The 23914-nt window shown below is 39.1% G+C and overlaps 1 protein-coding gene across 3 annotated transcripts in view; it reads left to right on the forward strand.

Moving 5' to 3' along the window:
- Positions 1–23914, forward strand: part of MOB2 (MOB kinase activator 2) — a 104117-nt gene that overhangs the window by 57382 nt on the left and 22821 nt on the right. Inside the window, exon 1 of one of the 3 annotated variants that reach the window (XM_081842193.1) lies at positions 12899–13127. The exons of the other annotated variants lie outside the window; for them this stretch is intronic. Within the exon in view, the coding sequence (XP_081698319.1) occupies positions 13018–13127 (110 nt within the window). The 5' untranslated portion in view covers positions 12899–13017. Of the gene's footprint in view, positions 1–12898; positions 13128–23914 lie in introns of those variants that run through there. 3 annotated transcript variants of the gene reach the window in all.

Below are 23914 nucleotides of genomic sequence, written 5' to 3' on the forward strand. Positions count from 1 at the left end.
CCATGGCCAACGGTACCAAAGGTCACCAAGAGATCAAGGAAAATCAACAGGGTCACCATCTCCTATCTCTCTCCTGATAGATATAATCTGCCAGGGTGACCAGAGCCATAGTAAGGTAAAGGTAAAGGTACCCCTGACCGTTAGGTCCAATCGCAGACGACTCTGGGGTTGCGTGGTTGTCTTGCTCTGTAGGCCGAGGGAGCTGGCGTTTTCCACAGACAGCTTCCGGGTCATGTGGCCAGCACGACTAAGCCGCTTTTGGTGAACCAGAGCAGCGCATGGAAATGCCGTTTACCTTCCTGCCGGAGCAGTACCTATTTATCTTCTTGCACTTTGATGTGCTTTCAAACTTCTAGGTTGGCAGGAGCTGGGACCAAGCAATGGGAGCTCACCCCGTCGCGGGGATTTGATCTGCCGACCTTCCGATCGGCAAGCCCTAGGCTCTGTGGTTTAGACCACAACGTCACCCGCATCCCTTAGAGCCGTAGTAGGTTCATATTTAATTGATACACCAGCACCGCTGCATTGTCAGCAGTAGGAAAAAATAGATGGAAGCGAACAGAGATAAGGCCAAGGAGGGTTTGAGGTGGCGAGATCTGTCAATTCCAGTTCTAGCAAAGAAGCTGGTGATGCCTCCTTAGTGCTGCCGGGGGTTGGTGGTAGCAGTGTGTGCGTGGTGTGTAGCCTACCAGTCATTTGATAGAAGAGAGAGCTACATTTTATGGACAGTTTTCTAAACATGCCAATATTTGAAAAGTAGAATACAAACTTAAAGAGATGAATGAACCATGGTCCCTTCAATTTTGCCTATCTTTATTAACATCCTTTAGATATGCTTCCCGGTATTTTTGTTTAGAAGGCTTCTGGTCATTGGGTACTGTCCTTGAAGTAAATGTGTATATGCCTGTTTGTCACCAGCACCTCAAGACTTTCCCTCATGGCTCATTCATTTCATTCATGTTTTCTCACCAAGTTTCTTATCACCTCCTGGAAAAGCATGCTGTACAGTCAATAACAATACATCATCACTGATCTAACAGCCAGGAATGTTTTGTGGTGGTAGCTGACTTCATTGTATTTGTGGTCTTCAAGAGGGGTTAATTAAGTTTTTCTTTTTTTACCTTTTCCTTGAGTCTGATAAGTGTTAAGATTTTAGTGAATTATTTTCACACTCTCACAAACAAGTTCCCTCTGTGTGTGTGTGTGTGTGTGTGTGTGTGTGTGAGAGAGAGAGAGAGAGAGAGAGAGAGAGAGAGAGAGAGAGAAGGTCTGTGTACTTACTGTAAACCTCCAAGACTGTGATGCATAGCAATTCAGAATTCATTTTCTTGTGATGTTTGTTTGTCTTGTGGGTTCTGAACATTCTGTGTCAGCTTCCCTGGATTTTCAAAATATGAACCATTTCTACCTCCAGCTATGTGGAGTTCAGTTATAAACCAATACCTTTTCCTTTGAATTAAGGAGATCTCTATTATTAACACACCTAAATCATGAAGTATGGGTTCTTTTGTGGTGGGACATGCAGCTGAAATTGCAATGAATGCATTTTTTGATTCCTTGCGTTCTATTCAATAGAATAGACTATTGAGTAAAATGCTCCCAACCCTTTCAGATAGAACTGATCCTGTTCTGTTAACTAGACAATCCTATGCATGTCTACTTAGAACTAAGTCCCATTGAGTTAAATGAACCTTACTTCTAGGCAAAAGGGTTTCATATTGCAACATAAGACAGTTGGTTTGTGTGTGAGTGAAGGCAGGTGGAACTTTTAACACCAATGGTGCAAAGCTCCCGAAAATCTTCCTGTATTGAAAATCTTTTTCCTCTTCTTTGTGAATACTTTTATTGTCTTTGGCACTAATTATAAGTAATTCTTGGATTGAAGCTAAATTAAAGATCCACTGTACTCTTAGCTATTGGTGTGCAAACTGCAAAATAATCCATATTACCAGGAAACATTTATATTCTCAATTCACTTTCCTCAAACTATAGCATTTTGTTTATAAGGTATCTGCATTTGAAAGCTTTTATTGGCTTCTTTAAAATGTGGGAAAGGGTTAAGAAAGTGAATGGTGCTCTTTCATATTGTTTCAGCATGACTCCAATAACTGCCAAGTTAAAAGGCAATCCCGTTTATTGCGCTCCTGATTTAAAACTAGTCAGACTAGCTCTTTTAATGCAAATTTTGAACTTACTAGTGAAAGCAGATACACCAAATCTGAAATCCATAGCAGTAAACCTCTTTAACATTACATCATGTGCTGGCTATTTATAATAGCAATGTGCTCCAAACAATGCTGTTGTTGTCACCTCTGTCATGTCTGAGGGCACTTGCTGATGACCAGCCCCTCACAAATAATGATTAGCCTTTTGTTCTTGGGCTTTCACTTTTTTCAGATGGAAATAGTACTATGGAGGAAGCCAATTTTATTTCTTTATTATGGAAATCCACCTTCCTACTACACATACTGGATGTCAAGACTACTTACTGGTCACTGCAGCTGATGTAACAATTTCCATTACAAATGCTGCAGTGTATTGTGGTTTCAACATATATGCAGAAGTGCTGAGTGTAGAATAGCACTGTGTTCATGAGTATGTAGGATCATTTTGATTTGGTAAGCTAAGATTTATTATTTATTTATTTTGAGGGTTTAAATGGAAGTGAAAACATCTGAATTGTGAACACTTGAGAATGGAGGGAGACACATGTGAGTCCAAACTGTGGTTCATTCTTGTAATGCTAAACTATTGTCTGAACCATCTGCTGAAGTGGAACTCTAACACACAGTTTTCTGTGATTTATGTGTATGTTTAGTTAATAAAAAATTAAAAGTGGTTGTTGGTTATTAGAGTTGTGCACAAGTAGGAAAGAAGATTTCCATGAAGTGTTGGTTAGCACATGCCATAAGCAGCAAGAAATATGCAATGCATGGTCTTTCTATACTTTGCAAACATCTGGAGTTGGCATCTGTGCATAAACAATTCTATTCTGCCACTTCTCTGACTTAGGCAAGGATCAGTTTGTGATACTGCTGTGCTCGTAACAAATGTAGCCACTACTCCCAACAGACAAAATCATGATAAATGATATTGGCTTATATTAGCCGTGTTGTAATCTTAATTTGGTGTGGTAATTTTTATGTCCCTGGCATATTTGAAAAGAATGTCAATTATGTTTTCTTGCGAAGGAAAAAAAATCATATTGAGAAATATATTAGTTTCCATTATTCTGGACTTCTCTGTCTAGGGATATAGTGCACACTGGCAATTGTAATAAAGGAATTGTTCTCCTACATTCTCAAGCACTTTGGCCTCTTTTCTGAAAGACAAAACCATTTTTGCAAATATTTAGCTGGGGGTAGGCTAATAATTAGCTGGTTTGATTGGTTTTAGGTATGACTGCAGTTTAATGCTTATCAAATGCAAAATTTGGATTTGGGTTGTCCACAGCTGTTCTCTCTCTCTCTCTCTCTCTCTGTCTCTGTCTCTCTGTCTCTCTGTCTCTCCTGCCTCCCCTCCAGCTATCTTGGGGACAGAGGCAAGTACTTGGTAATATCAAAATATATTAGCACTTGAATCTTCTTGAAAACTGAATATGTGTAGTTGAATTGAGAGGGGAGTGCTGAAAATATATCTACACCACTGATATAAACTGGCTTAACCGTCATCTTCCCTGGGAAGTATTGGAACCATAGCTCATGAAGAGAGAGGAGTATGCTATAGATAGATAGATAGATAGATAGATAGATAGATAGATAGATAGATAGATAGCAGCAACTCCTTGTTCTCTCTGGTTTTCAGATGTGCATGCTAAGGGTTATGTATCCAAAATAGCACCCCCCACATATAATAGATAAATTTAAAAATCTAGTACAAAAATGGGACCCCAAAGTGAGGAATGAACACAATCAATAGCTACAAATGTTTTATTATTACTGTTACTTAATAAATTATCATTTATTAAATTTGTATACTGCCCTGTTGGTAAATCGGGGGTGGGCAGAAACAATTTAGTGGGTGAGGAATGGAATGGGGTTTTGTGACAGGGCATAGTTGATTGGAAAACTGAACAAAAGTGATGCACACTGCAGCATTTTGTTGCAGGTTCCACTGTGTGTCATGTCACAGTATTATTCCAGGTTTTTTGGTTTGCAAAATAGTATCTGCTAGATGGGCACACTTTTCCCAGAACCCTTTTGAACAATACAGTGGTACCTCGGGTTATAGAAGCTTCAGGTTACAGACTCCGCTAACCCAGAAATAGTACCTCGGGTTAAGAACTTTGCTTCAGGATGAGAACAGAAATCGCGCAGCGGCAGCGGGAGGCTCCATTAGCTAAAGTGGTACCTTAGGTTAAGAACAGTTTCAGGTTAAGAACGGACCTCCAGAACGAATTAAGTTCTTAACCCGAGGTACCACTGTACTTACATGATAGTGTACCTGCTGCTACCTCAAAACAAGTAGCAGTGGGTTTAAAAAGTGATTAAGTAATCCCCCCCCCCAAAAAAAATGTCCCCAATTTCATCCAGAAACCATAGAAACTATAAACCTCTTCTGGTATAAATGTAAATACAATATCTGGTTGATTGGCTTCAGTTTTCAGCTAGTTCAGTTAGGCTCGGGAGAAATAGATCACTGTTTTTGTGAACTGCTAAATTCCACTTGGTTGTCTTAGAAACATATTGAAGCCAGCTCAGAGCAATGCAGTGAACTAGGAAAATTTTGTTACGTTGTCAGGTACGAATAATTGTGTTCAAATACTTTAGCCTTTTCTTTTAAGAACTCCTTTTAGTCATTTTCTTTTTTTCACTTCTGAGATGATTATCCTGAGGCTAAAATGAGGAAGAACGAAAATGTGGCCAAATGCAATTTGTGGGTTTTAGACTATAATCTAGGCTCAGTTTTTAGTTTAGATTGATGGTAGGAAACAGAGTAGTGTTAGGAAACAAAAATGCTCAGTCTGAGAAGTTTGTAAGAGAAATTGTCATCCACACGTTCACTCATATCATAATCTTGCATGTTACTCTTATTAAAAGTATACTATGATTAAGGCTCCCCCCTTATAACTCTGGTTTCTTAGACTAAGAACAAACCTTGTATATTCCTTACTTTCCCTCCTTACAATGGTTTCCATTACATCTGAATTATGAAACTATAGTCTAATCTGGATCTGCAGTCTAGGATCTGAAACCAGGATAGAACAAAATCAAACTACAGTTCCTCTTGATATAAAGGGATACTTTAGTTTAACAAACCCTGAAATTTTTCACTTATAGCATATGTGTGATAGGAGGAGGGCATGTAAGGACACAAGTTTGATCTTAACCTAATAAATGATGAATTGCCTGAACTGGGCCATAGAGGCACACGTGGAAGGAGTTTATAGATACATGTGCAAACAGAGTAGTGTTAGGAAACAAAAATGCTCAGTCTGAGAAGTTTGTAAGAGAAATTGTCATCCACACGTTCACTCATATCATAATCTTGCATGTTACTCTTATTAAAAGTATACTATGATTAAGGCTCCCCCCTTATAACTCTGGTTTCTTAGACTAAGAACAAACCTTGTATATTCCTTACTTTCCCTCCTTACAATGGTTTCCATTACATCTGAATTATGAAACTATAGTCTAATCTGGATCTGCAGTCTAGGATCTGAAACCAGGATAGAACAAAATCAAACTACAGTTCCTCTTGATATAAAGGGATACTTTAGTTTAACAAACCCTGAAATTTTTCACTTATAGCATATGTGTGATAGGAGGAGGGCATGTAAGGACACAAGTTTGATCTTAACCTAATAAATGATGAATTGCCTGAACTGGGCCATAGAGGCACACGTGGAAGGAGTTTATAGATACATGTGCAAAGATATTTTAGCAACTGAGCAAGTAAATCCACCTGTAAATGTTCAAAAGATTTGAAATGGTGACAGACAGCATGTAATATGACAGTGCACTGCAAAGATAGATTCATGAATAGCTCTTAAATGGTCTTCTGATCTGAAACATGCAATTCATAAACATGGTACACAATTAATACACAGTTAAATGCTGGATTAGCCTTTGGAGTCTAGATTTACTGGCTGTTGAAGCTCTTCAAGTCTGGTTTAAGTCATGACTTAAACCAATCTCAATAAAAATAAATTCCATTAGAAATAATACTGTCTCTGATTCATGTTTAAAGGAAAATTTATTCAACCTTCTTCTAGACTGCAACTACAATAGATAACCAGTTGCTATCTCTTGTATTTTTGAGTAGCAAAACATGCAAGAGCACTGGTTTTCATTTATTGGTAGCTTCCTGCTTATTATCCATTGTTACAAGTTTATTATTCCAACATTGTATTTTACCTGCGTAACATCATGATTTATATTAACCAATCTTGCTCTATGTACCGATCAGTATGAATGGTATATCCCTCTTATGAGTGAAGCAGTATTAAGGATTTCATGTGTGTGAGAGAGATATTCAGAAAGCATACATTATTCTTAAAACAAAGTTTTAACACTTAGTATTTTTCATATTTGAAAATAATTTTGTTGAACTGCTAAATGGGACTGAAAAATCCATAGCATGTCAGGCATGAGAACTTAGCCCTGAAACTGCAAGCCTGAGCACTTCCTTATCAACTGTTCTGTACAACTAACCTTTCTGGCATGCATTAGTGGTAAGTAGGTCATTGACTGAGGTTCTTAAGCCCTTCCTGTAGCTTTCTGCTTGCTTTGCAGACATGCTGGCACAAGAATCCTGTCTAAACAGGTTTTACCTTAGGAATATGAAGCTACCCTTCCCAACTTTGTATACAACAATGCAAATAGGATAAGAGAGTCATGTAAGATTTATCCACTTGTATGCAGGAACACATATACTACTCCTGAGGTGTCTACTTTTGTTGTTGGCATCTGTCTTGGGAGACAGTGGAGGAATATGCCTTTGGGGGTGAACACAAACCGTTGGGAGAATTACAGAGCCTGCTATGGCTATAGAGACTGATACCATGCCTGTTCCCATCGTCTGTCAGAAGGAGGAAAAGGAGAACATTCACACACTTGTTATTAAAATTTGTAAACTGCCCTATACCCACAGGTCTCAGGGTGGTTCATAGGAAAAAACACACGATATATGTGTATATGAGGGGAGATACCAGATGCCAGTGTTCATTTGATCCAGTAGTACAACAGCAAATATTGTCAGCCTTTCACAGAGTGCAACATCCAGTTATATAAACCATAAAAAATGTAATATATCCTCCCCCTTGATGCAAGTTAGATATATGACTCTCAGCCATTTTCTGTGTCAGATTTTTTTTTATTGACACATTACTGTAAAAATAGAAATTGTGCTGTGAAGAGGAAGGGTTATGCTATGTGAAATGAGCAACTGATACTGAGTTAATTGAACTTTGGAGAACCCTCTTAAAACGGGATCTAAGATTAGGGCTCTAGGAGCAAAGTTCAGTGCTTTCCTTTTAGATGGGTTGCATTGCTTGGCAATGCATTTCAACTTCAAGGATTGAGGTGTGTGAAAACACACACACACACACACACACACACACACACACATGTATGTCCTGACATTAACATTGCATAAGTAGCAAATGTGCTAAATGGTGGCTAAAATATGCACCCCACAGCTTTTTGATGAGGAGTAGTCAGTAATACTCCTCTTCCACCAGTATTACTAGTTCTCAGTATTGAGAGCTGGTGTAGTAGTTAGAGCGTTGGACCAAGGTGGGAGTGGGAGACCCAAGGTTCAAATCACCACTCAGTTGTGAAGCTGACTGAGTGACCTTGGACCAGTCACTGGCTCTCAACCTAACCTACCTCACAGGGTTGTAGTGGGGATTAAAGGAGGAGAGGGGGAACAAGTCCTTTAAATATCTTTATATACTAGCAATGAATAAGTATTATGCACCAGTAGTAATCAATCAAAATAATTATCTTCTTCCCCAAGTGCTTAGCTATGGCTAAAGGCGTATGAAGAAATTGTGCTTGAGTGGGCAGAGCCTGAAAAGAAATTGCATCATAAGTAACAAGCCACCCAGGAACTGCTGTCTGCATTGCCTCAGTGCTTTGCAAGACGTGCACTTGAATTGTAGGAGGAATCTGTTATACTAATGAAGAACTAGATTAACTAGTCTGCTGTTTTTGAGAATATGCTTATTTGAAAGTTTGATATTCTGTGCTGCTGCTGTATCCCATCTGCTTTCGTTACTAAGCAGCCTTTCTTATTACTAGAAGTGGATGATACAAGAATTTCTCCTGTTTCTTTTGGGCTCAGAATTACTGTGGTTTCAATATGTGTTTAGTTGTGTCAACACTTCTGTTCAAGAACAGAATTTCAAAGTGATATTGTGATATGATGAGCACCTACTAAAGCAAATTTAATGCCCCCATCACCTAACAGGTGTTGGAGTCCTCCCATGACACCTGGAGTGTGCTCCCATCCCCAGCATTCCAGCACCTGCTCTGCATGCAGAAGGAGACCTCCAGGTCCTCCATTAGGAAAAGCTGCTGCTACAAGGTGTGACATAGAGATTGGAAAATGAGCTGAATGCCTTCACACATTTTTAAAATTGATATTTTTGGGGACCTAAAGTACCAGTTTCAGACAGGAAAAAGAGGCACAACTCTCCCGAATTATGAGTCAGAATCCATCAGGCAGGGGAGTGAATGCATTTTTTAAAAAATCCAAATATGGTAGCTGTGACAGACAATGGTCTTCAACACCTTCAGGCATTTGTTGTTCAGTATACTTCAGTCTTTGGATAGGACAAACAACTTTCTCAGTACTGTAATTTTGGGTAAATTGTTTTCACTTTTTACTTGCTGCAAGCTTGAAGCCTGCAGCATTTTTTCAGTAAAAGCCCTGCGTAGAAGCTTAAGTAATAATAGTATTTCAGCAGTTTCAGAAGTCTAAAATATTTAGCAGGCATGTTTGGTTGGGCAGTAGTACAACAAGCACGATGAAGTGAAAAAAGAAAAGGGCAATTAGCAGTATCAAGACATTCATTATGTTAGGCAGTGACACACTGTATGAATAGGTTGCAAGTTAAATTAAATTGACTTTGCAATTAAACCCTGCAAACTTTTGTTTGTCTCAAATGCTGCACTGTATTCTTAGTCAGAAAAATGAACTTGATTCACTTTAATTTTGAGGCAGAATTGCTTTTTCGAACATTTTTCTCCAGGCCTCCTGATACTAATATTCTCTGTGGTGCTCACTGAATACTTGGTTAACAAACGGTTGCTCAATTAGCTATTTATTTGCCTCTTTCTGTGGTCATAAAAATAAAGTGGTTTTGTAAACTCTCAAAGTGTTGTTGCTTATTAATATTTCCTTGCTGTTGAATAGGTCGTCATTGTTGAAATTAAACAAAGGTCCTGCTGTATATGGTATAGCAATGCATCTAAACTGTCTGGAAAGTTTTTCATCATGTTGTACTTGATATTATGTCTGTGTGTAAACGGCTAAGCAAGGGATTTCTAACATGCATGAATTTCTAACAGCACTCCTACTGTTGACACAAAATAGGGATGCCCATGCTTACAGTGCATCACTCTCAACTTTAACACGGGTTTTCCTTCCTTTACTTAGCCACAGGATAGTAAAGGATTTAGGAACAACTGTAGAGCTTAATACCCTGAAGGAGCAAATGGGTAAGCTTAGGATGTGTGTGTGGGAAATGAAGTGGCAGAACCTGAACAAGCAGGTTGTGAAAACAACACTATCATAATTAACCTTCCAGTTAACAGCCTTGCATATTTCAGGCAGATTTTGCCATTATCTCAAGATAAAATATTACCGTATTTTTCGCTCTATAGGATGCACCTTGTTTTAGAGGGGGAGAATAAGAAAAAAATAAAATCTCCCCCTCTCTGCGCAGCGCCCCTTCAGCGAAGCGGCAGGAGAAATGGAGCCCCTTCCATTTCTCCTCCTGCTTAGCTGAAGGGGCACCTACCCTTCAGTGAAGGCAACCCGAAGCCTCCAGAGTGCGGCGGGAGTTCCCACTGCGCTTCAGAGGGTTCGGGTTCCTTTCGCTGAAGCCAAGGAGCCTGCATTCGCTCCATAAGATGCACACACATTTCCCCTTAATTTTTGGAAGGGAAAATGTGCATCTTATAGAGTGAAAAATACAGTACTTCAGTTATGCTCTCAAATAAGCACTTGTACTGTGAACCAAATGATACACCACTTAAATGGTGTAGGTACTTTTTTTAGTGGTGATTTTCTTAACATCTAAATGGGCCTATGCTCTCTAATGATTTTTTGAATGCTTCCTTGTCACAAAGTACCTATATAAAAGTAGGTGAATTATTGCTTAAAATTGCACTTCAAGTTTCTTTCTTTAATGGAGTTGGAATGTTGCAACTGACTAAATTTAAAACAATAGTAGCATACTTTCCAAAATCTAAAGCGAAAAAGCACCTACCCAGAATGGAAGGAAAAATGGGGAGAAAGGTAATGGTACACAATAGGATTCTTTCAAAGTGTGTAAATTGAGTTTTAGGTTTAAGTTTGTGGATTTTGCTATCTTCCTGCTTTGATGTGAAGAGTGTTTGTTATTGCTACGGCCTTGAAAATGCACCTACTTGGTAAGTGCGTTGAAGTCAAGATTGCAGATTCAATATATGAAATCTCTGTTTATGGAAGTAACACCCCAATTGTACTGGGAGTAGATGAGCCCCCTTGAAGTGGAAAATGAGTCACATAATCTGTCTCCTTGGCTTCATATGAAAGGGAAGATGCAGACTATTTTTTTCATCCTATTTGCTCAAAGAGTAGCAGAAGGTAGGGCTGGACGATACCTGCTTTCTTACATCAAAATACAACACCAGCTAAGCATCACAAAATGGTGGTATATTAAAATGTTGGAAAGGATGGGGGAAGGAAGAAGGCAGTTGTCTGCCATACAGGCAGTTGACCGTGCATAGCTTCTGTCTCTTCCAAAGCTGCCGCCTCCTCCAGCACCTTCCAGCCCGTGCTAAGGCAGCTGAGGCAGGACTGTGAATGCTCCGTTCAGGCACCTGCCTCAGCCGGTGCCACCTTATAATGGGTGGGGCGGCAGGGCGGATGGGTTACCTCTTTTTCCTGGGATGAAGAGGCAGCCCATCCCCCCTCTGCAAGCCAAATTAAGGGGCGGGGCTTGATCAGAGGAGAAGTGGGTGGTTTAAGGAAGCCTGCTTCTCAACTGAACAAACCTCCAGCTCACACAAGCCGGAGTGGAGGCTTTGTTAAACTGCTCTGCTGAGGCATGGTCAGCTGCACACCCGTCAGCAGAGCAGTTTAAAGAAACCACCTGCCCGCATGGTACCTCTGAGGTATGAGGGCCAGAGCATGCTGGCGGCTTCACCCGTTGTTTATTGCAGGTGAAGCAGCCCATCGCTCTCTGACCCTCATACCAGTCCTGCCTATTAGAAGGTACCATAAGGAACCACCCATATGGAAAATGAATCTATCTGAACACTTTCACATGACCTATCTTTATTCAGTTTGCCCCTGGGGCAAACTAGATTTATGCTGCATATAATTGGAGACCCCTGCTTCCTTCAACATTGACTGCTTCACTAGACCAGAATTCCCAGCTCCATTACTATTCCCTTGTTTGTTTCTTTTTTAAATACTGTCCTGGGATGGGGGAGTGGGGTTGTCCAATGCTTCTGTGTTGCATATAAGAGTTGGAAGATGCTTCATTTGGAAATACTACTCCAGCCAGTTGCTCCTGTCTGGGAAGAACATGCATTATTATTTCAGTTTCCAGAACTAGTTGCACCTTTACTCCATTACTCCTCTCCTGATATGCCTGAAACTGAGAGATCTAGTGGAAACTAACTTCTCATTTGACCTAGACCCTGCTGTAGAGGCACACGTCCAGTATTGGTTCGAGCAGCAAAATACTTGCTTACATGCTGGTATGAATGTACCCTTGGTATTTGAGGATGACATGTGTTTATGCTGATGTCTGCAAACTGCTACCTCCCCCCACCTTGTTTATGCTGATTACTTAAATCAAGTGTTTATAGGGTGCTACTGCTGACCATCATTAGTGGTTAAGGAGGAGTGAATTCCATGCTTGGCTTGAACATGTACCAAGTCTTTAACAAAAGTCTTATAGTTCTGGAAACTTGGCAGGTACTATCTGGGAAAGGTACCATATCTTCAGGATTAATATAATCTGTATGAGCAATGGACATGATTCTGAAAATGCAAAGTGAATTCTAAGTTAAATTGGATTTATTTCAGCTTCAACACTAATATGAGAGTAGGCTTTTAATTCATGAATTATGATTCCATACTGGGCACTTGGGTGTGGGTGTGTGTGTGTGTGTGTGAGTGAGAGAGAGAGAGAGAGAGAGAGAGAGAGAGATTCATGATTAGTACTTGCTGTGAATATTGCATCAAAACTGTTGCATACTTCGATGTATTAGTTATCACTCTCATAATTTGACTAGCTAGATGTATATAAAATTTTATATTGAGTTCATGCCTTATCTGGTGGCATGTATGTGTTATGAGATATTGGACATGGTCTGCTAGGTTCAGTACTTCACAGATCACAGAAATTGAAGTGTAAATGGGCTCCCTCCTCTCCTCTGTTCATGCAGTATCTCTGTAACAGGGTGCTTGAAAAAAGCTTGCTTATCCCTCACACTACTTCTCTTGTCCTGTTGCACAGCCGGCGCCAGTCTGAAAAGGCCAATTCAAATGCTTCCTTATTGGCACTGGCTCCTCAGGCTTGGCTTTTACTTAGAGTTTGTAAAAAGGAGCAGCTGTTTGTCTTTTCCAGCCTAGGTTTTTTTCCGGTTTCCTTTGCTGCTCTTTCATTGGCTGAGGGAAGGAGGGAGGAAGGGTTAGAGTGAAGTAAGCTGTGTAAACTCTGTGAATGTGGTTGGACTAGTTTTTTTGAGGAGGCAAGGAGAGAGAACTAGTAAAGCGTTGCGAGTCTGTACTGGCAGTTTCCATTTTCCCCCCTTTCCCCCTCACTTTCTCTCTCTCTTGTCTTTCTCCAACATGGTTGGGGATCATTGTAACCTCAGCGGCGAAAGACCAGTACTTGCCCAAACTCCCAAAACTGGATTAAGCTGCAAAATGGTTCTTCAGGCAGTGGGCAAAGTATTAAGGTAATAACTTATTTTAAACAATCTTCTTGATGTGATGGGGGAGAGAAGAAGCATATGTCGCATTCTCATTCTCTAGCTTGTTCGGCTATTAATTCACTTTGAGTGCAGACAGATCCTTATAGACATCAGTGGCAAAACTACAATTGATTTTAAATGAGGCAAGATTGCAGGTGATCATGTGAAGCAGAACAGTGTATTTAGAGCTAGGGTGTTAATAAATTTAGGTTGGATTTTAGTAAAGACAACAGTAGTTTAAGTGGCTTGGTCTTGCCCCAATTTTTCTGACTTCTGCATTCACTATTTTAGAATTCAGAATCAAAAGAGCAAAATGTTTGGAACTTCTTATTCTCTATGCACATCTGTGCTTGAACACCTTTGTTCAGATGTTATTGGGCTTCAACTAAGAAATGTAAACTTCATGTATGCATATTGATGGTGGAGTTTTCTGGTAGAATTACTTAAGTAAGGCTGCAATTCTGTGCACACTTAGCTGTGGAGTAAGTCTCATTGAACACAATGGGCATCTTCATTTTAAAGTGATAATGCATATAATTGGGTTACAAGTCATTTTGGTAAATAATTTCTTTTATTTTTATTTTTTGTTCATTAATGTGTTCAGTCATAAGATTTAATCAGGCTCTTGGTCCAGAGTTTGTAATAAGAATTTTGATCAGACGAGGAGGTGTGTACTTTTCCATTGTAACTTCCAGAAATGTTACCACAGAAATAAAAATACCTTTCAGCAGAAGTAGTTCTTAAATCAAATATGAACATTTATTTAAGTTTGAATGTATGGTTAAATAAAGTGGTTAGAGATCAGTATCCGTTGAATGAGTTTATTATTTTATCACAACTTGGTTTTGGTGAAGGTTTTGGGGCAGTTTGTCAACCAGAATATTATCCCCCACTTCCTTTCTTGCATTGTGCTGTCCACAAAAAAGGCATGGACATGTATTTATCTGCGTCCATGGGGTAAATTATATATTTGAAATGCATTTTCTTGTAAGTTACATTTTTCAGTTATTTGTAATGATAACACTGGTATTGACATGAAAGTGACGAACCCAGACTGCATAAGTGGGGTACTTGGTTCATGAAGAAAACTCTGAACTAGCCAATTAACAATGGCAACATAGGTTGTGAGTACAACACTAATGATATGGTATGTGAGTATGATCACCTCACTGCAAGTTAAATATAATTACTACATTTTGAGGTGGAGTTGTGGCTTGCCTGACAGCGTTGGCTGCCATCTTTTGCTGAATCAAACTGCAATTAACAAAGATGGAAAAAGTGATGTCACAATGCAGTATTTTTATCATTAGTGACTACTGGACTCTTCTAAGTGGGGAGTGTGTGTGTGTGTGTATGCATGCTACAGGTAGACTTACATAATTGAGCAAGCCACTTTCAGCATTTCATTTTACAGGTTTCGTCTTGCCCCCCTCCCCCAATGAATAATCCAAAGTTGAACTTGTTTGGGGCACTTGGTACTTACTCTCTGGTGCATAAAGATATGATAAACTTGGGAAATGGCAAGCTCTGGGTGTGTGCTGTGCAGGAGGACAAGAAAAAGGTGGTGTTTATGTGCTGGGATTCTGCAGAAGCACAGAAAAATCTTAATCCAACTTCCTAAGAATACCACCTGTCATTAAGGAATGACAAGAACTAACCAGACTTCCCAGCCTTATGTTTGTGAAGTTACGTGTGAAAACATGTGGATGGTGTCTGATGAAATCTCAGAAGGCAGTGAGAGTTTCCGAGTAAGATTTCCAGGAGTCACAGGCAAGGCTTCAATGCCATGTATAGACTGTTGCTTCTCTTCATGTTAAGGATGAGGATAACAAATTTTGCAGAGCAAGAGATCTTCCTATTTGCTTAATTGGCAAAATTTATTCCAAGTCACAGAAACCAGTATTTCTTGTCACGGAATTTGGGCTAACTTGGTGCAAAATTGTGTTCTTTGCATGTGTTTCTCTTCATCGGAAATTATGGACCTGAGCAAGAGTTATTATGAAACTCAAGAGAAGTTGAGGGGAATTTCCTTAGTTCCTTTGACTTTTCAAACAAGCATGGGAACCCATTTTTTATTTCATTTAAAATGAGTTACTCTTTATGTATTCAGATACTCACCTACGGTGCCAACAAAGAAAGGAAATAACCAATTAAATCTTTCCACATCTCTTTGCAGTACCCTGTTCTGCATGTAATTATTATCAGTCAGCAGGATTGACTAATATAAGAGTTTAATAGCTCTGTTAGAGCAAATAGGCTATGACTGAAAAGGGTGAATAGAAATAGGACATGAAGGAACAAGGCAACATTGGCTGCTCAGGAAAGGTAAATAAATGATAGTTTAGATTGTATAATGCGTTTGTGTGTGGCAGGTGACAGAGGGTTGTGCCAAGAAGGATGAAAACGAATTTAACCCACTGAATAGTCTTTTTTAAAAATTGGCAAGTTGGCTGTGATAATTTCAAAGTGTCCTTTCAATTTGCCAGGCTTTAGTCAGCTAGTTCACTTTAAGGACTGTGGAACCTAAACTCAGTAGAACAGTAACCCATTCATCATGCCATAACTGGAAAGAACTGCTTTTGCTATAATGTTTGCTGAGAGAATTAGGGAGCAGGCACACCTGGCTTTCCCATAGGAATGCTGCCACGTTTCTCAGGAAGCCTATGCAGTCTTTGCTTTCTCCACCTCCTTGGTTGGTTTGCCTCTTTGCTGTTACTGCTCCCTGACTACCACTTATAGTTGGGGGAAAGGTCATCAGGGTGTGTGTATGTTTGTGTAAAAACTAAAATGTTGCTTTACTTGAATTGCTACAGTACATCAGGTAGCAGTAAGTTTTGTTGATAATATATTGTCTCCTCATCCAACAGTTTAGGTAGGAAGCATGTGCACATGTGCACGGTTTCATAGAATATCTAGTGTGGAGGGTCAATCTGGTGAAGCTTCTTCCTGATTGTTAAAAATCCATTTCCAAGATCTACTGCTGTTGCCTTTCCTTTTGCTGAAAGTTCATTATTCTGGAGAGAATTTTTTGTGAAGTCTGTTTCATGGGCACACTTTGTGAACTGGATCATATCCACCAAGCCCATGATCCTTTTATGTTTGAGTTTGTTTGCTTGTAAAGCAAAAGCAAACAGTATTGGGACTGCTCACTTTCCAGTCATGGCTCCTCCTTATATTCTTTAATTGTATTGCAACTTCTAGAAAAAGCATGAAAGTGCATTTGTGCAATTTGATTTAAGTTTATACAGTGTTGATTTGGCTGAATCCTAGGCCCCAGTACTCCAAATTCTGCCCTTATATCATGCAAGTTGCCATCTCAGTGACTTACTCAGTTGTGCATGTAGATATGGCCTAGAATTTAACTTCATAGGAATGGTAGAAAAGTTAAATAAGGATTCTGAGTCACTACTATCAGATTAGTAGCCATGGGTAAGGAACTGGAAGCTATGTAGATCCCTGAATCCCAGCTCTGACTAGTAGAATCCCTGTTGACATTTCTTCCGAGTGTATTTGCAACACCATGATCATGACATTTTTTCCTCTAAAGGATATACACATTTTGCTTCCTTGAATTATGTATTCCGTAAATTGTTAGGTTGAATATAACTAAACTGGCAATCCTTTTGATTAAAGTCTTATCAATCTCCATCAATTTTACAGTGCAACTAATGCAACTAATTTTAGTTAGGTGCTAGAGAGAAATTAAATGTTTTTATAAGAAGTTCAGCTTCTTTTTATAAACAAGTCAGTTGTGTAATACTACACATACTAGCTCTGAGCAATGTTTTGTTTGCAGACTAGACCACTTTTATCTCTAATGGACCAAGTTCAAATTTTATAAGCTTCGGCAAAATAGCTTCTTAATCACAGTATGAACTACTCTGTAGACATTGCTAGAAAACAGATCATCTTGGAACTTGTTTAAGCAGAATTTAAGATGGGTTGGAGACTACTGGGCAAAAGGCAATTTGGGAGCTCTCTGAACTATTTTTGTCTTGCTCTGTTCTTTTCTCCAACTTTCCATTTGACTAAAATAGTGTAGCAGGGGAAACTTTTGACGGAGAGCAAATTATTGTCTGCAGCTTGAGTTGAGTGTCTTTTAATTGCTTCAAACTGAAACCTGATTGTGTCTTATTTAAAATACATCAAGTAGCATTTGTCTCATTAGGTCTTGGCAAAAGGTTGGCAGAAAGGCAACATTTATTCAGGCCTGTCTGGCAGAAATGTTTAAGCATCAACCTGATTGGTCGATGATAAAGTACATGTGTATATTCTGCGCTTAAAATAAAAATTGTGCTCCAGAGTAACTGTTGAGATACCAGGGTTCAAATTCCCATTCAGCTATGGAGCTTACTGTGATTATTTGGGCCAGTCACCATCTCTTAGCCCAACCTACTTTACAGGATTGCTGTGAGGATAAAATGGGGAGAACCACCATGTACGCAACCTTCAACTGCTTGGAGGAAAGGTGACATATGAATGTAATAACAACTAAATAAATAACACTACATAATAACACCTGGATCTATGTATGTACTTTGCATAATTCTGCTTCTAGTGCTCATGATGGAAAAAGTATAAGGGCTGTGTGGTACACTTGAGTACAACTCCATGAACTTGGGAAATCCTGGCCCAAATGTTTTAATGGTGATAAAAGTGAGTGTGTGAGTGTTTCTCAAAGATGCTCTGTCACTTCTTTAAGAATGGACAAGGACTCTAAAACTTCTTCTGTTTTTAAATTACGAATTTAGTCAATTTTTTGAGTTATACTGATGTGTAAAGGAGAATCAATATGGTACTTACGATTGTCACATATGATTGTCACATCATTTTATCCAAGGTGTAATGTTCAATTGTCAGTTATATTGAAAGGGAATATTTCTAATCCTGTTAAAGATGCAAGCTGAAGCTTAGTTTTGAATTTAACAATAGAAGCCCATGTTCCTTGTTAACTATTGATTAAAAAGAAAACTAGTGTAAAGTTATTTTCACAAAGCTGGTTTTAAATTGTTGAGAGAACCTTTGGCATTGGCAGAAAATTTTTGTCCATACCTTTTTTTTGGGAAACATCAGATCCTATTAATGCTTTAAGCATAACATGTTTTAATAAGCATAACATGTTTTAAAATTTTAAACAATTATATCTTTAAAATTATGCCAAACTACTTGTATATAGTGACATATATAGCAGAACTGGTAGGCGTATTCTTTAATTACAGTACACATGGAAGGATTTCTTAAATGTATGAGCAGAGAAGGGTGGGATCTGTCACCCTTGTTCCTAGTTCTTATAGTCTGGCCAGCACTGGGTACATAGGAAAATGTCAGTGTACTTGTGCATACATGGAAACCATTTACCAAGTGTAGAAATGCTTGCTGTTTACAATGTTGTTGAATCAGTTGAAAAGGAATGTTGAAATTCCACTTGGAGAAGTTAGTTTGCAGCATGCTGAAAGAGTGGCTAAAGTGAACTTTTAGATCTTGCTATATTATCAGTATAGTTTGGAGTGAGGCTCTCTTTCTTGCACAGTAATTTGTATGCATGTACTTCTAGCCATTCCTGCAGTATTTCTAAAATCTTATGTGGCTTGTCCAGAAACAAAATAGGTTTAATTTGACCTTGTGCTTATGAATGAGGCAGAGAGGTATACTGCAGTTACCATTCAACGCTGAATTGGATTTAATGGAGCAACATTGTCCTGCCAGCCAACTCACCAGTTAAAACTTAGAACCAGATAGAATTGATGGTGTTTTGAATGCCAGTCCCAACAAGCTTCAAGTGTAGATGTTATTGCTTGGTCCAGTAGTGGACTGAATTTTGACATACTGTTAGCAAGGCATTATGTGCTGAAAATTGTACACACAAAGTAGTTAAGGGGTTAAAAGGTATTATAATCTCTAATTTGAAAGAGTACAAAAAGGGCATCAGGCAGGGCAGGACCCTTTTATTTTCAGTGAGGGCGAGACACAATGAAGTGAGCAAATGTGGAAAATACCTGGTTTCTCCTCCACTCCCTCAAAACAGAAACCAAATCTCTTCATCGCAGAGCACTTTAATGCATATATGGCTTTTCTGACAGGACAAGGCAAGTCTGAACTAAAGACAGACCTTTTGCTGTTCCTTCCCCCCAGGGAATTTAAAACAGAAATAAGACTGATTAAACTCAGCTGACGTGTTGTGCCGTGTTGAAAAATATTTATCCTTCAGAAAAGGCCTCAGCTTTGCGGAATGACTGTTCTGTGAACTCACTCACTGATGGTGGTGGGTGAACGTGGTCATCTTTGCATTCCAGCATAGCACTATTTTTGCTTGCTTAGGTTATTTTAGAATACTTATATTTTGCTTTATAGCCTAGAGAGGCACTATTAGTGGATTTAAGAAGACCCTCACAATAGAAGTCACATTCAAGTCTGGTACCAGGAATATTAATAACATGGTGTTCCTGTGGTGCCAAGATGATTCAGGTGGCATTTCCTGCCCTCTTGTTTGGTGTTGTCCTTCACTCTCCACCTACTAGGGAACAACTCCCCTTGGAGTGAAGCCAAGCAGCTGGAGCTCACTTAGCCCATTATGAAGGAAAGTCCCCTAGTGACATTTTCTAACATTCATCCTCATGGAAGCTTTTCTGTAGATTGATGAAATGTGAGAGTGTTTTCAAACTGTGAACATGCACTTGCTTCATTCATATCCTTTTGCACTCTCCTATTTGTGCTTCCCACTCTGTCAAATTGCTATGAATTGCTGATTGCAGCTGTTGTGCCCTTTGTGTCTGTACAGTCCTCACAATACACCTTCCTTTGACTAATGAAATAGTCCATGCCAATTGCACTTTTATATAGGGGACCTTCTCCAACCTGGCACCCTCCAGATGTTTTGAACTTCAGCTCCAACAGCCTAAGCCACCATAGCCCAGTGGTTGGGAATGATAGAAACTGTAGTTCAGAACACCTGGAGGGCACTTGGTTGGGCGAAGTGACCAGGTGAAAGATTCCATAGCATAGTATTTCTTCTAAACAACAAAGCTACCTTCATTCGTGGAATGTTATGGCATATCTGGAGATGACTTGTAGCCTTGAACACTCTGAAAGTAGTTTTCCATTGTAGATAGATTCACACTTCACATTGGCTCCCCCCTCCCCCCCCCTTCATCAGCGACTGTGTGTAACCCAGCTCCATTCTTCACTCAGCTGGGGGGAGGGAGGGAGATGATATTAATGATTCCTTAAATGGGGCCTATTTCTTGTTATGGGTATCTTAGGACTATTATAGTTTTTCTCCCCCAACCCAACCCCTCACATTTTTTTACCACCTAGCACACTATTTTGTGACATTTTTATTGGCCTAACAAAGGTATTGCCAAATATGGATTTGGGTTGAAAAGCAGGATTAAACTGACCTTGAAGTGACGATAAGCAAGCAGAGTGGCCCCCTAAAGACCTATTTTTGGCCCAGTACAATTAATGTTTCATAAATGATCTGAGCTGAGTCAAGTTTCTTGATAATGCCAAATTATTTAGAGCCCTTAAAAATTCATATGGCTGCAAAGAACTCCAAAACAATTTCTCCAGACTGGCTGAATAGGCAAAAAAAATGGCAAATGTGGTTCAATGGGCAGAGTAATGTGCACTGGGGCCAGAAATCCTGACCACACATCTACTGACAGGGTTGGAAATGGGTCGGAAAGAATATTGAAAATCTGGCATAAAAACAGATATGGGCAGCTAAAGCAATTAAGGTGATGGTACACTTTCCCTGTATCAGGGTGGGGAACTTGTGGCCCTGCAGATGTTGCAGGACCCCCACCACCTCTGCCCATTAGCCATGCTGGAGCTTTGCTCATTTGTGAAATGTGTTCTACGCACGTTTCATTATACAATAAGACTGCTTTTTGGGGCCTAATCCCAGATGGCTTGCATATCATAAAAGCATAAATTCAAAGCAAAATTAATGGCTTAAATGATGGCAGTACAAAAATATTTATGTCACAAAACATGTATATCTAAGGTTGTAAAAGGCAACCAGGCAGTGCTTCACATGTTGAGCTTCACATGTTTAAGGACAGTTAGGAAGACAGTCTCTGTGTCCCACTTGTGGATTTATTGAAAGCATCTTGCGCTTATGGATTTATTAAAAGCATCTTGTTTTCTGCTGTTTAAAAAATATGTCAATTTAGATCAGCTTTTTAAATGTGAAGCTGTGTAACTCCTTACTGTGTAACATGTTCCTTTTAAGCATTTTTTTGAAGACAGTTTGGAAAAGCCCTGTCCATTCCTTACATAGCTGCAAACTTTTGCATAAGTGATCTACAGAGCAAAAAGCGCTCTTGTAATGGTGCCCCTTCTAATCACTTGATGAAAAGTAGAGATGAATCCACACAATCATATACTCAAGATATAATGACAATTATCGAACTATAACATAATTGTATAAGAAGCTTAAGGCATTATTGGCATCAGAGAGAAAGGGTAACAAACTGTATGTGGCAATGTCTGTACATGTACAAATGTGAACATTTTCAGCCATGAATAAATCTGAACCTCCATGACGGGATTGTTTGTAACAGCAACATGTTCCTCATTTCTGTATCATCATAAATGTGTACCTGTTAGCCAGCATGTGGGCTATATACTTGATGAGAGGCGGTAATGCGATCTCAACGATGAAATAGATTGTGTAAGCTGAGGTGAGAATAGTACCTCCATAGCTTAAACCAAATAGTTCTACCATACTAGTAACTTCATAATGCTGCAATTAATATTTATCTGATCACAATAGTACAATAAATAAAACTTGTCTAGGGATGTGAAGGCCTGGGAATATTCAGGAAAACCCCAAATTTGTTGGGGTTAGGTTTGTGTTTTGTTTTGTTTAAAAAAAGACAAAGCCTTTTGTTTTTCCCCATAAAAATGGAAGATTTTTGGATGATGAGATGTGAAACAATATATAAGCTTGTTTCAATATGGGCAAACCTTCAGTTTTTAGAAATCCATGATAAATATAAAGATGCAGAAACTGATAGCTCAGAAGATGAGACTGATTAAATTTCATTGAGTCTTCCCCACCCCCCTTAATACTGACCTTTTAAGAGGAAGGACTAGGACACGTAGAAAGTCTAGAACAACACATTTTGTCATGGGAATATATTGGGCACAATAATTATACTTCTAACAAGCCCAACTTTGTCTTCATACCTCAAAGTTAAGTACATTTATTTGCACAGTGAATGCTGAATTTAGAAGGCAGAATTATGCAATAAGGTTATGGCACTTGTCATCCTTAATATGCTTGCCATGCTTGGGCACTGGCTGTGTTCAGTCCAGCAGCATCTGGAGCCAAGGCAGAGATTGCCTTTTAAGGGAAAGATCTGCTATGAGAATATGAAAGAAAAACTTTTCCCGGGCATGCAAGGAACTTCCTTCCTTCCTTCTCTTAAATAAACTATTAGCAACTTTTTTAAAAGGACAAAATGGGGGTGGTAAATAGCTGTTGTTGCAGCCAACTGTTATTATTATTTTTTTAAACAAAAAACAAAAAACCTTTTGGCAGTCAAAAGAAGGCAATGCAATTCTCCTTTGCCCACAGCCAGCATATGACTGCAAAAGATAAGATGTAAAATGGCGTTCTGGGGTCAGGCAGCTTGGCAAGGGAAGCATTATTCACAAAGGGCTTGGTTGCCTTCTCTTTTGCAACCAACTGACCACAACAATAGAAGAATAGTTTCCCCCATACTTTTACCTTGCAGCTAAACCCTCTACAATGTGCTCATACCTCCCAGATACAAAAGCTTGCAATAAAAAAGCACTTAAAAGCTACTCTCATAAGGGAAACACTTATACTTATTCCTGCTAAAAAAAATTCCTGCCAAAATATTGAAGATGAAACCCCAATATATACATTCTGGTGCATGGAATTTAATGTGTAATGGGAAATTTGGATTTTTGAGGAAACCGCTTTTTTTAAAAAATGACAAAGATTTATAACAATAGGTTTTGCTAATACATAAGCAGTGTTTGTGGAAGACTATATATGTCTGTCTCTCATGGGATTTGGGTCATGTTCTCCTACTCATGTTCCTCTCTAGCATTGTACTGTGCTTTCTGGTTTTTGATCCCCACCTGTTAAAATACCTGGGCTTGAATTGAAGCATTCGAGTTGGACACACACACACACACACACACACACACACACACACACAAGTCAACTATGAATGTATCCTTTTATCTTGAGTATTAAACTTGAATTTTCTTGACACATTATTTGAATAATCTTGTGCCCTCTCACTATTGAGGAGGGGGGAGATATTCCAGTAAGTTATACTCAGGTAGACTTAAGTGTTTGCCAAAATCTTGACCTCCTGCCTCATTAAAGTTGTTTATATTTGAAGTATAAACCAATTCATACTGCTTAGAGCAATATGATGCTTTCCCTTTAATATGTAAACATTTTAAAAGTAATTTAGTTTGGCTAAAAATATGAGTTACATTTAATGGGATTTGCCATCCTGAATTTGCATGAACAAGTTTGGGTTTAACATAGACACAAGACAGGGAAGCCATACAAGCCCCTTGCTCGCAGCTCCCTGTGCTCCTTATGTTAGACATTCACATGATTAGTACAAAGCACTGGGTTCTGTGTGTGTTATATACAATGCACTTGGAAAGTATGTATAAACCTTCACATTAATCATGCAAAAGTCTAATAAGGAAGATGTGCCTGGCTGCACTGCAGGTAGGGCCTACCTGTCTCTTTGCCCCCACCCCTTCTCCCTGTT

Source organism: Podarcis erhardii (assembly GCF_964252035.2).
Source record: "Podarcis erhardii genome assembly, chromosome: 1".
Classification (NCBI taxonomy): Eukaryota; Metazoa; Chordata; class Lepidosauria; order Squamata; family Lacertidae; genus Podarcis; species Podarcis erhardii.